The 15,822-nt window shown below is 47.5% G+C and overlaps 1 protein-coding gene across 5 annotated transcripts in view; it reads right to left on the bottom strand.

Annotated features, from left to right (window-relative positions):
- Window positions 1-15,822, bottom strand: part of LOC140384726 (protein kinase C-binding protein NELL1-like) — a 1,091,429-nt gene that overhangs the window by 427,418 nt on the left and 648,189 nt on the right. For 3 of the 5 annotated variants that reach the window (XM_072466691.1, XM_072466689.1, XM_072466690.1), the window contains exon 13: window positions 10,614-10,739. The exons of the other annotated variants lie outside the window; for them this stretch is intronic. In XM_072466691.1, coding sequence (XP_072322792.1) covers window positions 10,614-10,739 — 126 coding nt within the window. The remainder of the gene's footprint in view (window positions 1-10,613; window positions 10,740-15,822) is intronic. 5 annotated transcript variants of the gene reach the window in all.

A 15,822-nucleotide genomic window follows, 5' to 3' on the forward strand; every position in this document is an offset into this window, starting at 1 on the left:
CCCCAGGGCCTGATGGGATCTACCCCAGAATACTGAAGGAGGCTGGAGAGGAAATTGCTGAGGCCTTGACAGAAATCTTTGGATCCTCGCTGTCTTCAGGGGATGTCCCGGAGGACTGGAGAATAGCCAATGTTGTTCCTCTTTTTAAGAAGGGTAGCAAGGATAATCCCGGGAACTACAGGCCGGTGAGCCTTACTTCAGTGGTAGGGAAATTACTGGAGAGAATTCTTCGAGACAGGATCTACTCCCATTTGGAAGCAAATGGACGTATTAGTGAGAGGCAGCACGGTTTTGTGAAGGGGAGGTCGTGTCTCACTAACTTGATAGAGTTTTTCGAGGAGGTCACTAAGATGATTGATGCAGGTAGGGCAGTAGATGTTGTCTATATGGACTTCAGTAAGGCCTTTGACAAGGTCCCTCATGGTAGACTAGTACAAAAGGTGAAGTCACACGGGATCAGGGGTGAACTGGCAAGGTGGATACAGAACTGGCTAGGCCATAGAAGGCAGAGGGTAGCAATGGAGGGATGCTTTTCTAATTGGAGGGCTGTGACCAGTGGTGTTCCACAGGGATCAGTGCTGGGACCTTTGCTCTTTGTAGTATATATAAATGATTTGGAGGAAAATGTAACTGGTCTGATTAGTCGCCACAACGACACAAAGGTTGGTGGAATTGCGGATAGCGATGAGGACTGTCGGAGGATACAGCAGGATTTAGATTGTCTGGAGACTTGGGCGGAGAGATGGCAGATGGAGTTTAATCCGGACAAATGTGAGGTAATGCATTTTGGAAGGGCTAATGCAGGTAGGGAATATACAGTGAATGGTAGAACCCTCAAGAGTATTGAAAGTCAAAGAGATCTAGGAGTACAGATCCACAGGTCATTGAAAGGGGCAACACAGGTGGAGAAGGTAGTCAAGAAGGCATACGGCATGCTTGCCTTCATTGGCCGGGGCATTGAGTATAAGAATTGGCAAGTCATGTTGCAGTTGTATAGAACCTTAGTTAGGCCACACTTGGAGTATAGTGTTCAATTCTGGTCGCCACACTACCAGAAGGATGTGGAGGCTTTAGAGAGGGTGCAGAAGAGATTTACCAGAATGTTGCCTGGTATGGAGGGCATAAGCTATGAGGAGCGATTGAATAAACTCGGTTTGTTCTCACTGGAACGAAGGAGGTTGAGGGGAGACCTGATAGAGGTATACAAAATTATGAGGGGCATAGACAGAGTGGATAGTCAGAGGCTTTTCCCCAGGGTAGAGGGGTCAATTACTAGGGGGCATAGGTTTAAGGTGAGAGGGGCAAGGTTTAGAGTAGATGTACGAGGCAAGTTTTTTACGCAGAGGGTAGTGGGTGCCTGGAACTCACTACCGGAGGAGGTAGTGGAAGCAGGGACGATAGGGACATTTAAGGGGCATCTTGACAAATATATGAATAGGATGGGAATAGAAGGATACGGACCCAGGAAGTGTAGAAGATTGTAGTTTAGTCGGGCAGTATGGTCGGCACGGGCTTGGAGGGCCGAAGGGCCTGTTCCTGTGCTGTACATTTCTTTGTTCTTTGTTCTTTGATACTCGCCGTAAGTAACCACAAACATAAAGACGCTTGAGCACTCTTGCCATAAATCAATGTCCTAAACACAAATGGACCACGGTCCAAGATTCGATCTTCAAAATTGCCAATAAATATACTGGAATTCCATCTAGTAAAAACAGAATCAAACGCAATCAATCACAATGAACCACTGACATGGTGCTAATTGTTTGAATAAGTGGAGTTCTATAATTTTAATATAAATTACAACCAGCGAAGAGTGACCGATAGATCAAATTACCCAGAGTAATATCTTAGCCACGATTCGCTAAAACCAAGGAGATTTTATTAACCTCGGCAAGTTTTAAATTTTTACCAGATATCCAAAGCTAATACAGAGTTTTTTGTTTTTTTTAAACATTTTTGAAATGAGCAGGAGTTTAATCTGTCACAGCACCTCTTGGGGGCGGTCTCCAAATCCAGTCCTTATGGATTTCCAATATTAGCAGGCACATATCTGAAATTTAAGCTGTTAGAGCATAAGAATAAATCAGAATAGGAGACCGCTCGAGAAAGAGGTGCCCCTAAATTTGAAATTGCACAGGAACACAGAACTATTTGACATAGCAGTGATTCCTACAATGGTGTTTTGTAAATAGTGAAGATATGAAGAAACAGGAAACATATATGATTGTTATCTTAGAATTTATTTTATTCACTGAAAAGAATCGATCTTTGGCAAACTCGGTTGGAATGCTTAAAGCTGAACATGACTGCTTTGTTTTACCGATTTGAGCATCGATAAGTTCCTGGAACTGCAATTCTCAACTGAGCTTTGGCACAAGAAACTAAGGGCGGAATTTACCGGCTGGTCATGCCAGTGGGATATACCGTGCCAAAAATAGAACATGTTAGCACAGGGTCAGAGGGATATGCCCACACCTGACCAAGTCCCAGTCAGACTTAAATCTGTTAGTGAAAATGCACAGCCTGCTCCCAGATCCATTGTCCTTCGGGACATTCCTGACTGACCAGCTATTAGTCCATTACAGAGTCTTTGTCTGTCATTGGGAGGTTAGTCACATATCAATACCATGGCTGAGTTATTTTGTATCAACAGGACTGGGCTATCAAACAGCCAAGAGAACCTTTGTTTGAGGTCAGGGTGGAGCTGAGAGAGAGAGAGAGAAATGCTGTTTTAAACAGTTACAAAGCAGAAGGATTTGGAATTGACTGAGAAGGTCATGAAAGTTGCCATCGGGGCAGGCTTTGGAAAAAGGGTTCAGAACGAACGCCCATATCAGAAGAAGAAAATGCTTCGTAAATGCAACTATTACCTTTTTGTGCCTGTTAAAGTGGCATGAAAGATGGATGTTCTGTTACAGTGTTTTTAATGGGAACTAGTGTGTTAAGGTTAAGAGACTGCATGTAATCTGTTATTGTTAGGGTTGAGGTTTAAAAGTTTAAATAGTGTTTTATTTTCTTTTGTTTTAATAACGTTTGTTGATAAAATAACCAAGCCCTATTTCTTATATTACAACTCCTGGAACGAATCAATCTTTCTGCACCATCTTTAAACTTAAAGATGTTATGGCATCTGGTCCAGTACCTTAGAGCTGGCCAGACATCCGTGACAGTCATTTTCCTTGGAGCAGAGGAACCTGAGGGGGGACATGATTGAGATGTATAAAATTATGAGAGGCACAGATAAAGCAGACAGGAAGAAACCTTTTCCCCTTTATGGAGGGATCAATGTCCAGGGGCCATAGATTTAAGGTAAGAGGCAGGAGGTTTAGAGGGGATGTGAGGAAAAACCATTTTATCCAGAGGGGGGTGGAGGCAGAGACCCTAATAACATTTAATAAATATTTAGATGTGCACTTGCAATGCCAAGGCATACAAGGCTAGGGGCCAAGTGCTGGAAAATGGGATTAGAATGATTCTAAATGACACAATACCATAATGATTGGATGTCGAGCTATGCACTGTCCACCAACGTTAGCTTATACTTACTTACACAGTAGATTTTTTATTAATTTAAGATTTTCCAATTAAGGGGCAATTGAGCGTGGCCAATCCACCTACCCTGCACATCTTTGGCTTTGTGGGTGAGACCTACGCAGACACGGGGAGAATGTGCAAACTCCACACGGACAGTGACCCGGGGCCAGGATCGAAACAAGTCCTCGGTGCAGAGAGGCAGCAATGTTAACCACTACGCCATGCGTGCTGCCTCTCTTATACAGTAGACATAATATAATAAATTAGCCAAAGTGCTTCGAATATTATAAAACGAAACATGACATCTGAGCCACGTAAAGAAATATTAGGTCAGACGAGGTGAGATTGAAGGATGGGCAGACAAAAGCAAGATGGAGAGGTGGAGACATGCGGGCAGGACGTATCAGAGTTTGGGGTTCCAGGCAATTAAAGGCACAGCCACAAGATGGGGTGATTAAAATTGGGGGTGCACAAGAGGGCAGAGTTAGAGGTGTGCAGACATCTCTAAGTGCTGTGGGGCTAAAGATTATAGTGATAGGAATGGATTTGAAAACAGGGATGAGAATTTTAGACTCAAATCATTGATCGTCAAGTCTGCCAGGATTGCACTGAGGTAGTCAAGTCTGGAGATGATGAGGGTTTCAACAAAAGACCAGCAGAGGTGGAAGTCGGCAATCTTCGTGCTGGCACCAATATGAGGTCAGAAGTTCATCTCGGGGACGAATATGACACCAAGGTTGTGAACAGACAGGCTTAATTTCAGGCCTTTGGAAGGGAGAAGAAATGGCAATGAGTGGCCATGGGGGTGGGCAGGGGCACAAGTTGGTGTGGAAGCTACAAGGGGCCATGCATGTGGGTGGGAGGCATGAGTTGGCATGGAGAGCGTCACAGCATAAGGGGTGGTCGAGGAATAATGGGTAAGCATTATGCTGGCACGGGGTGGGCATGTAGGTGGCACAGAGTGCAGGTGGGTGGGTGAGAGGGTTGTAGGGTTGAGGATCTAATATTTGACAAAACAACTGGAAAAAGTCCCAGAGAATAGAGACAGGCCTTTTAAAAAGCCCTCATCAGCACTCAGCATCCCATGTGGCCCCCTTTAATGTGCATCCAGGGCGGCGTTCCAGAATCTATCCCGCACCCACAAATTCCGCCCCGCCTCCTCCCACCAAGTCCTGTTTATCCATTGCCCACTGTTCTCATTGACCGACACCGGTTCCCAGTTAAGCCACATATTGATTCTAAAATTCCCATCTTAATTTTATTATTAATGTTGACCTCCGATGTCAATTGTTCCACTATTGGTGGCTGCCTCGGTCAAAGGAGCATAGGAACAGGAGTGGGCCATTCAGCCCCTCGAGCCTGCCCCACTATTCAATGAGATTGTGGCTAACCTGTGACGCAACTCCATAAACCTGTCTTTGACCCACATCCTGAAATACCTTTACTTCAGAAAAATCTATCCCTCTCAGATTTAAAATTAACAACCGTTCCAGTTTCAGCTGCTGTGTGCGGGAGCAAGTTCCAAACCCACTCCTACCCTTTGAGTGAAGAAGTTCTTCCCAACATCTCTCCTGAACAGTCTAGCCCTAATTTTTAGGCTATGCCCCCCCCTTGTTCCAGGATCTCCAGCCAGTGGAAATCCACCACCCCGCCCCCCCCCCCCACCCCCTCCGCCCCCCTCCCCACAAGCCTTATAATTTGTGGTTCACTTCATTCATAAGAAATAGGAGAAGGCCATTTGGCCCATCAACTCTGCTCCGCCATTCAGTACTATCACTGATCTTGGAATCCTTGGTGTGAAACCCTGACTTCCCTGCTGAGAGAAACATGGTGCGATTCTCCGCCCCTCCAGCCGGCCAATGGAGTATCCCATTGGCGGAAAATCTCCGGGCATGGGTGCGCTTCCGGCGCAACGGAGAAGCCTGCCAACGGAGAATCCCGCCCTCAGAGACCAGTTGTGGCACAAATAATCCATCAAAGTGGACCACCACTTGCGGTATTAAAACTTGATACAGAGTTTCAATCACACTGCCAAAGATTTGACAGATTCAGTGATATTTCAGAAACTATGAAAGGGGAGAATTCGACAAGCATTGACAGGTACCAGAATCACGGGTGGAATTCTCCGTTAACGGCGCGATGTCCGCCGACCGGCGCCAAAAACGGCGCAAATCAGTCTGGCATCGCGCCGCCCCAAAGGTGCGGAATCCTCCGCATCTTGACCGGCCGAGCCCTAACCTTGAGGGGCTAGGCCCGCGCCGGACTGATTTCCGCCCCGCCAGCTGGCGAGAAAGGCCTTTGGTGCCCTGCCAGCTGGTGCAGAAATGACATTGCCGGGCGGCGCATGCGCGGGAGCGTCAGCGGCCGCTCATGGCATCCCCGCGCATGCGCAGTGGAGGGAGTCTCTTCTGCCTCCGCCATGGTGGAGACCGTGGTGAAGGCGGAAGGAAAAGAGTGCCCCCACGGCACAGGCCCGCCCGCGGATCGGTGGGCCCCGATCGCGGGCCAGGCCACTGTGGGAGCACCCCCTGGGGCCAGATCGCCCCGCGCCCACCCCCACCCAGGACTCCAGAGCCCGCCCGCGCCACCTTGTCCCGCCGGGAAGAGAGGTGGTTTGATCCACGCCGGCGGGACAGGCATTCTAGCAGCGCGACTTCGGCCCATCCGGGCCAGAGAATCGCCGGGGGGCGCCCGCCAACCGGCGCGGCGCGATTCCCGCCCCCGCCGAATATCCGGTGCCGGAGAATTCGGCAACTGGCGGGGGGCGGGATTCACGCCAGCCCCCGGCCATTCTCTGACCCGGCGGGGGGTCGGAGAATCTCTCCCCACAAGTTCCATTAAATAAACTTTTCCGTTGGAAACAAACTAATCAAAAGGACCAGACAGCCACATCACAAGCAACAGCTTGTATTGATCGACTCAGAATTAGAGAGAAGAAAGCCTTTATGCTATCAAATTATCTTTTCTTTTCTCAATCCACCACAGACATGTGCACAGACAAGAGAAAACCTGCGAGCAATTCCTGACCACTCCACATCGATTGGATGCAAACAAGGCAATTTGCAATGAGAAGGATACCAGAATATATCTCATTGAGAACAACTTCACAGATTCCTCAAAGGCTTCGGCCTTCAGTATCGATTTCATGCAGAGCTGTTCGGCTAAGCTTTGCTTTCTTTTTTGAACAGGGTTGTCCAACTATGGGCTCGTCGCGATGACAAAACAGACGGCCTTCGCTGAGGTTCCCTTTTCCTCTTCTCGGGATTCGCGAATGACGGCAACGTCAGCATTTGCTGCCCGTTCCGAATTACCCTGGAGAAGGCTGCGGTGAACCTTCTCCTCGAGCTGCTGTCGCCTCGATTGTGAAGATAGCACCGCAGTGAAACCTTGTCGAGGCACAAGGTTTCACTTTTGGTGGGGGATTAGCGAGGCGATGGTGTTCCCATGAACCTGCTCCCCTAGTCTTACTACGTGGTGCACGTCATGGATTTGGGAGGTTTTACCCAAAGTAAAGTCACCGATCTCGGGGACTCATGAGAACACAAAATAAACTAAAAAGTGGCCAAACACCAAAGCCAGCTGACAGTTAACAATAACATCCAAGAGATTAAGCTTCAGGCTGAGTTGCTGCTTAAATGTCCCGCCTTTTTTAGGTGTAGGAAAGGGTCAACAAATTACACACTGATTGCAGTTGATGAGGCCGTGTTTTTCCCGATTGTGGAAAGCTCGGAGTCCGACCGATTGATGCAGCTCGGGGTTTTCTAATTTAGTGACTTTTGCAAATGCAGGTTGAAGCTGAAAGCAGATAACTGTCGTATAATTGAGAGGAAACATGCTATTCCATTGCTTTTCCTCTCATTTCTCAGTTGGCAGGCAATTTGTGCCTCGGAAATTACCTAAATGTGCTGGCCCAGTGGGTCACTCCGGAATGCTCAACTCTCACATTGAGAAAGGGGTTTTAATTATTTTTTTTTTAGAAATTTAGAGTACCTAATCAATTTTTTCCAATTAAGGAGCAATTTAGCGTGGCCAATCCTGCACATCTTTTGGGTTGTGGGAGCAACACACACGCAAACACGGGGAGAATGTGCAAACTCCACACGGACAGTGGCCCAGAGCCGTGATCGAACCCGGGACCTCGGCGTCGTGAGGCAGCTGTGCTAACCACTGCACCACCGTGCTGCCCTTCAAAAGGGGTTTTAAATTGGCACCTCAAATAAAATTTGGCCTCAGTCACCTCAAATGATTTGAGTTTCAGCTGCTGATGGGGATGTCGGTCATATAATCGTCCAGCATCCAAGTGGTTCATTTCAGTGTGGTGCAAGGTACCGAATAGGCTGGTGGTGGGCCTTTGTCCAGGATCAAGGACCCCAGGAGAGCGAAATTCCCACCAACTGAGAACTGACAGCCAAGTCCATCGTTCCAGATTATCATCATCTCCTAACTGGGTGTGAAGAACTGCACTGCTGCCCTTTAATGAATAATTTCAGCATTTCTGTGATAGGAGTGGCAGGATTGAAGCAACCATCGCAAAGCAGGAAAAGACAGTATCACTCCTCGACTTCCTCACGCAGGTACTGACATTTAGAACATAAGAACTAGGAGCAGGAGTAGGCCATCTGACCCCTCGAGCCTGCTCCGCCATTCAATGAGATCATGGCTGATCTTTTGTGGACTCAGCTCCACTTTCCGGCCCGAACACCATAACCCTTATTTCCTTTATTCTTCTTTACTGAACCTATTCACGCTCTGTCCAAAGCACAGCTCATTTACCTCCCACGACCTCCAGATCTGAGAGAAGTGCCCAACAGCTGTTTCCATAGACGTGTGGGAGGAAACCGGAGCACCCGGAGGAAACCCACGCAGACACGGGGAGAACGTGCAGACTCCGCACAGACAGTGGCCCAAGCCGGGAATCGAACCTGGGACCCTGGCATTGTGAAGTAACAGTGCTGACCACTGTGCTACCGTGCCGCCCAGTAATGTCAGTAAAGGGAAGAAAGCACAGGGAACCTCACATTTTGTACAAAATGAGGGACATCCCATCGTTTATACGTTCTATACTAATTTACATATATGGTCACAAACGGGAGGAATGGATGGCTGGAGGGAGGGAAAAAGGAAAGGAGAGAATGGGATGGGTGGATGGAGGTAAGGAAACAAAGGAGGTGAGAAAGGGAGGGAGGCGGGATTGCTTTTATTATTCCGCACTGTTATTCTGAAGAATACAGAACAGCCAATCAGGCAGAGCATGGTATGACACATAGCAAATAAATCACAATCAGATAATCAGTAGTGCTAAAAATGTAATACCGCTTGTGATACGTAACAGCCAGCTGTGCTACAATCCTCTCTGAATGAGCACAGACTCCATAGTGCCGCATCACTCCTCAAGTTCTGGTTGGTATTGAGAACGATAACTTTCAATACTGTTACTGAGCAATTTGATTGTTAAATATCCCCAAAATTCATCTTGAGCCATCTTAAAACATCTGTGTGCATGTGTGAGTGTGCGTGTGCATATGTGTATGTATGTATGTGTGTATGTATGTGTGCATGTGTGTATATATGTGTGCATGTGTGTATGCATGTGCATGTGGGTGTGTATATGTGCATGTGTGTGCGCGTGTTTGTGTGCCTATGTGTATGTGTGCATGTATGTTTGTACGCACGTACGTGTAATGTGCGCGTGTGTGTAGGTTTGAAGACTGGGGTGTAAAGAATGGTGTAACAATTGCCATGACAATCACACGCCTTCTTTGTGGAAGGTAAAGGGGTTTTTATAGGTGGAAGCTAAAAGACAGTGGCAAACAAAAGCTGTGAAAGAAATCAGCTCTGTCCAAACAGGAAAGTCTCTGTGCTTAGTTTCCCAGTTTCATATTGCTCTCAAACTGAATGCATCGTAGAGGAGCCTTTGCCGAGAACAATTTGTTCTTTGCTTTTATAGATGGGTTGTGTTACTGGTACTCCATGATCTCACTCCATTAAGCCTGCAGCACTCATCTCACCTTGTGAAAAATGAATGAGGCCTACTGCTCATAAATGAATACAATTAATGGTTGACTCATCGTCTTTCAATTGATGTGAATGCCTGGACATAGCCGGTGTGTAAACTCCTCAACACACAGTGCCTGCTCAAGTCAGCAACCTGCAGCAGGTAAGGCTGCTTCTTCCGTGGCAACACCTAAATGGGGTGAAGGAACTGATGATTCTCTGGGGCTCCCTGACGCTTTCCCGATAATGGAAGTAAGAAAGTTAGATTTGAGAAGCTAAAAGATGCCTTCCCCTCTACATTTGGGCCATACGCAATCCCTGAAAAAAACCTAACTCGGTTAAATAAATCCACCCCCCCCCCCCCCCCCCCCCCCCCACCTTACAGCTCATCCTCCAATGGATCCCAAACAACAGTCAGGTCCTTTGTTTGCTTATTTCTGATTTAAACTCTACCAACATTTACTTTAAGATTGTCAAACACAAATTCTAATGCACAAATACGTGTCCAGTGTCATAACTAAAGGACCATCACTGGCAAGAACACTCCCAGCACCTGTGGGAGTCCAGCTCATCCTCCAATGGATCACACTCTGGCCTGAGTTACAAAAGAGCAGGAGATGGAACCATCGATCTTTGAACAAAGAACAACATAGCGCATACAGTGCAGAAGGAGGCCATTCGGCCCATCGAGTCTGCACCGACCCACTTAAGCCTTCACTTCCACCCTATCCCCGTAACCCAATAACCCCTCCTAACCTTTTTTGGACACGAAGGGCAATTTATCATGGCCAATCCACCTAACCTGCACGTCTTTGGACTGTGGGAGGAAACCGGAGCACCCGGAGGAAACTCACGCACACACGGGGAGAATGTGCAGACTCCGCACAGACAGTGACCCAGCTGTGAAGCCACAGTGCTAGCCACTTGTGCTACCGTGCTGATCTTGGGTTAGCTAATGCTGTTGCTGGGGAGAATGCTTTATTCTCCCCAGCTGGGCTAGTTTTCCAGGGCATATTAATCAATGCCTTTTCCATTTGAAACGTAGCTGCTCCGTAAACCCTTCAGCTTTCCTAGACTGCTCTTACTTGTACAGGAGTAGTCATCAACTCTGGTGTATCCTGGCCGACAGTCACAGTGATACGCTCCAGGTAAATTCACACACACAGTGTATGCATGGCAGTAGTGTGTGCCATTCGCACACTCATCTTTATCTGTAACAAAATGGAGAGCAGACAATGATTAAAGATGACACGTTGGAGGGTGAGGTGGGCACAGTGTATTAGTACATGTGTTTATCAGCAGTTAAGTTATTGAAGATTAGTCCGCAGGGCTGCTAATTCTGTGCAGCTGTAAATAAATGAGTGTAGTGGCGTCAGATTATCTTTTAAAATATGACGAGGGAAAGTAAGGCAAATTAAATCCCCGGTCTGTGTCTTTGATGATGTCAAAGCACTCACAGCGGGACATCTTGCTGGCTTTCCCCTGACTAACTTTATAGTCCGTAAGTTACCGTCATCAATATCAGCGCACCACATTAAATGTACTTGCATTACATTCCTCATTTAACAGAGGCGGCTCCAGTTTACTCCAAACGGATTGGTGCCTCCTCAAAAACTGTGGAGGATAAACTTGATAACGGCACATCAAGCGGCTTTGTAATAATATTGCTCCAGAGGAATTTTCCAGGCTTACAATTCTTTGCTGTTGGCGGCCGAAAGTAAACTGGCGGGCTTTGAGGACAGTATGCTTTTTGCATTTTGTGTTAGCATATCTGTCAGCTTCATCAGAATTCTCGTATCGTTTAGCAGGCAGGTGTTTAAGGTGTTTGTAGCAGATACTCGCACGCACTGCCAGGTTCTGTGGTGGACTAGATAAGGTTCCTGACAAAGGAGGCACTAATCCTTTGCTAGGCTCTCAGTTTGCAGCCCAGCTGATATTTTCACTTTTCTTTCCGATAACTTGGCACAATCCACGTTCATCGACGCAGAGCGCGGGACGGGAGGGACATTTTGCAGGCAGATGAGTTTGCTACAGAAAAACACACTCAGGAATTTTCGCCCTGATTGTCCCATGCCAATTGTGTTCCTTGCAACGTGAACCGATCACGGTGAGATCAAAGGATCTCCTGGGATGAATCCTAGCCCTCATCGTTCCCTGGCCGCCTGCTTTGCCCCACCCACTCTTAAGCTGTACAAAAATCCATCACAATTGCGCCTCTCTTGAGCTCCGAAGAGGAGTCAGACGGATGCCACGCCTGCAGAGTTTTTCCAGCTTTTTTCTGGCTTTTATTTCAGCCTCCCAGCATCTGCGCGGTATTTTGCTTTTTTCCTGGGATGAATGTTCCTGGGGGCGTAAGGAACTTGCAGATGGAACGATCTCACGGTCTCAACTCTGCCCATGTCGGACACTCATTTGCCCAGCCTCATTTCACAGAGGGGGTGACCAATTAATAGGCTGCCTCACCGTTCCCTGTCCTATCAGAAACAACAACTACAATGGGGGCCTTCATTTCGAGACCACTGGGTGTGGTGTACTTTGTGTTGCTAAATTCAGGATGGTTGGCGTAGTGTTCACAAAGACCACAAAATAGCTTTAAATTTATATTATATTATAAAGCTATAAATTCATTAACGTTACTTAATTGGATTCGACATGTACTCCTCAAGAATACACAGTTGATTATTAACATATAAACTACACTCATTTGCAACTAATCTTGATACTGATATAAACTATGATCTGCTCTTACTCACACTATCTGTACTCTGACTCTCTCTAGCTAACACCTGCACACTCTCCCCACACTGCTTAGCATCAATGCCTTATATGCTTGTAACTGTAGTGCCCTCTAGTGGCTACTCTAGACATTTCATTAACCCTTGTATTGATGATAATATGCATTAATGGGAATGCTGCTGAGGGTCAGACTGGCTGCAGTAACCATTAGCATCCTTGGAGTAGCTGAAACGTTTAATGCTTAGAATCCCTACAGTGGAGAAGGAGGCCATTCAGCCCATCGCATCTGCACAGACCCTCTAAAAGAGCACTCTAACTGCGTCCTATCCCAGTAACCCCATCTAACCTGCGCATCTTTGGACTGTGGGAGGAAACCCACGCAGACATGGGGAGAATGTGCAGACTCTGCACAGACTGTCATTCGAGGCCAGAATTGAACCTGGGTCCCTGGCGTGGTGAGGCAGCAGTGCTAACCACATGTGACGCCCAGCTGGAAACATTTATCTCCACTATTTCTCAGCTCAGTGGCAAGGTTGCGATGTGGGCAGACAGCAGCCTCGACACATGCTGTCAACAAGTTCTTCAACAGCCGTAGAAGTTAGGAGAGCCAGAACTGTTACAACCCAGAATGAGGCCACGCGGCCCATCGAGTCTCCACCAGCTCTCCAAACGAGCATCGTAACTCAGTGAACCTCACACTGCGAAGCCGCGAAGCCGTCTCTTCTCACCCACCGGAGAGTGGACGCAACAGGGGCCACCCTGCACAGCTTGCAAAGAGGTGAACTCTGTCCAAAAGTAGAACTGATGTTCCTTAAAGTGCATCAATTGGCTACGCGTCCCTCCCTTGAAGGTAGCCACTGTTCCTGGGATTCTGCCTCCCGGAAGCAGGAAGGCATCATGGAACCGAGTCAAGCCGTCTCACTCCTAATTCTTCCCTCCTTTGTTCTTGAGTTAAGTAAAAGGAAGCAAACTCGATAGGAGTAGGGCCTGTACATCGTTGTGCCAATTTTAGGGATATAAAGCAGGGTGGCAAGGTCAAATATCCCCAAGGACCCTTGCAACACCAAAATTGGCTTCAGCCATTTCTCAAACCTTACACATGAAAATGTCACAGCTGTTTCAGGTCACTTCAAAGACCTTGCCATTGTTAGGTAGGGCAAGACTCTAAAAATATTCTTCAAATCCAGACTAAAATAAGGAGTCAAGAAACAGTGCTTCAGTCATAGAACATACAGTGCAGAAGGAGGCCATTCGGCCCATCGAGTCTGCACCGACCCACTTAAGCCCTCACTTCCACCCTATCCCCGTAATTCAATAATCCCTCCTAACCTTTTTGGCTACTAAGGCACAATTTAGCATGGCCAATCCACCTAACCTGCACATCTTTGGACTGTGGAAGGAAACCGGAGCACCCGGAGGAAACCCACGCAGACACGGGGAGAACGTGCAGACTCCACACAGACAGTGACTCAGCGGGGAATTGAACCTGGGACCCTGGCGCTGTGGAGCCACAGTGCTAACCTACCGTGCTGCCGATGAATCTTTCGTGCTACTGAGTGATGAAACTGCACACCTCTTGTATGTCACAAGCAAAAATGTTCAACATTACTTAGCGAAGGGTCTTCTTCCCTTCCTGGTGGACTATTGTTACAATGACAGCTAACTATCGCACGTTAAATGCATCACTGCACATTCAAAAAGTAACTGGGTAACTCTATGGGGTTTTACTTTTAAGGTAAGCACGGTAGCACAAGTGGATAGCACTGTGGCTTCACAGCTCCAGGGTCCCAGTCGATTCCCCACTGGGTCACTGTCTGTGCGGAGTCTGCACGTTCTCCCCGTGTCTGCGTGGGTATCCTCCGGGTGCTCCAGTTTCCCCCCCAGTCCAAAGACGTGTAGGTTAGGTGGATTGGCAGTCTAGGAAAGCTTAAGGGTTTACGGAGCAGCTACGTTTCAAATGGAAAAGGCATTGATTAATATGCCCTGGAAAACTAGCCCAGCTGGGGAGAATAAAGCATTCTCCCCAGCAACAGCATTAGCTAACCCAAGATCAGCACGGTAGCACAAGTGGCTAGCACTGTGGCTTCACAGCTGGGTCACTGTCTGTGCGGAGTCTGCACATTCTCCCCGTGTGTGCGTGAGTTTCCTCCGGGTGCTCCGGTTTCCTCCCACAGTCCAAAGACGTGCAGGTTAGGTGGATTGGCCATGATAAATTGCCCTTCGTGTCCAAAAAAGGTTAGGAGGGGTTATTGGGTTACGGGGATAGGGTGGAAGTGAGGGCTTAAGTGGGTCGGTGCAGACTCGATGGGCCGAATGGCCTCCTTCTGCACTGTATGTTCTATGTCTATGTCTAGGTGCCAGTTAAATGTTATCAAATTACAACGGTTCAGGTTAATCGAATATGATTAATACTCTTCTTAGGACATTAAGTTAGGCATAATCAAGTTGGGGCAGCACGGTAGCACAAGTGATTAGCACTGTGGCTTCACAGCGCCAGGGTCCCAGGTTCGATTCCCCGCTGGGTCACTGTCTGTGCGGAGTTTGCACGTTCTCCCCGTGTCCGCGTGGGTTTCCTCCGGGTGCTCCGGTTTCCTCCCACAGTCCAAAGACGTGCAGGTTAGGTGGATTGGCCATGCTAAATTACCCGTAGTGTCCATAAGGGTTGGGAGGGGTTATTGGGTTGCGGGGATAAGGTGGAAGTGAGGGATTAATGTGGGTCGGTGCAGACTCGATGGGCCGAATGGCCTCCTTCTGCACTGTATGTTCTATGTAATCTATGTAAGTTACAATGACTAATCTAAAACGATTACCATTCTATCCGAAGGTGGAAGAGAATCCCAAATACTTCCGAAGTAATATACTCATCAGCTGTGACATCATCGCTTCACAAGACAGATTCTGAAATGATATTTTAAAAGTCCGACTGGGAACAAATCAGTGAAGGTTGTGTCAGCCTTATAGTTGGTAATAAGTGCAAAAAGAGAGATGAATAGCAACTGGCCTGGGCATGGTGGTGCCAAGTTGGCGGTGTCAGACAGGGAGGCCCAATGCGCATTGGCAGCACCGTCAGAACCAACTTCTACCCCCTTCGATCTGGATCGGGAGTGGAAGGGTTCATTTTCTATCGTGCAATCCGTTTCTGCTTGAAAGCAATCATCGTGATAGATTTCCTGTCCATCGGGCAAAGTGGGACCCTTCCAGTAAAAACCGTCACGAAGTAGCTTTGGACGATCCTGCCTGCAGCACACAAGAAGTCAGCAGTTTTACCAGAAGGGATTCACTGAATGAAGCACTGCTTCTCAATCCTTTATTTCGGTCCAGATTTGAAGAACAATTTAGCAGTCCTGCTCTGCTCGTCACTGACCAATGTCTGTGAATGGAACACATTTTATCATGCAGTGGACAACCTTATCCAATTGCAACCTGTGGTACATCCTTCTGGCTTGATCGTCGGTCTGTTTTGGTGCTTTATGCAATTCTTTTCGAACCAAATAGAGTTTAGCATCCTCAGGAGGTTCAATTGCATAATTCTCTGTCCCGCCAGCCCCGTTTTCCGAC

This window comes from Scyliorhinus torazame, chromosome 10 (assembly GCF_047496885.1).
Source record: "Scyliorhinus torazame isolate Kashiwa2021f chromosome 10, sScyTor2.1, whole genome shotgun sequence".
Taxonomy (NCBI): Eukaryota; Metazoa; Chordata; class Chondrichthyes; order Carcharhiniformes; family Scyliorhinidae; genus Scyliorhinus; species Scyliorhinus torazame.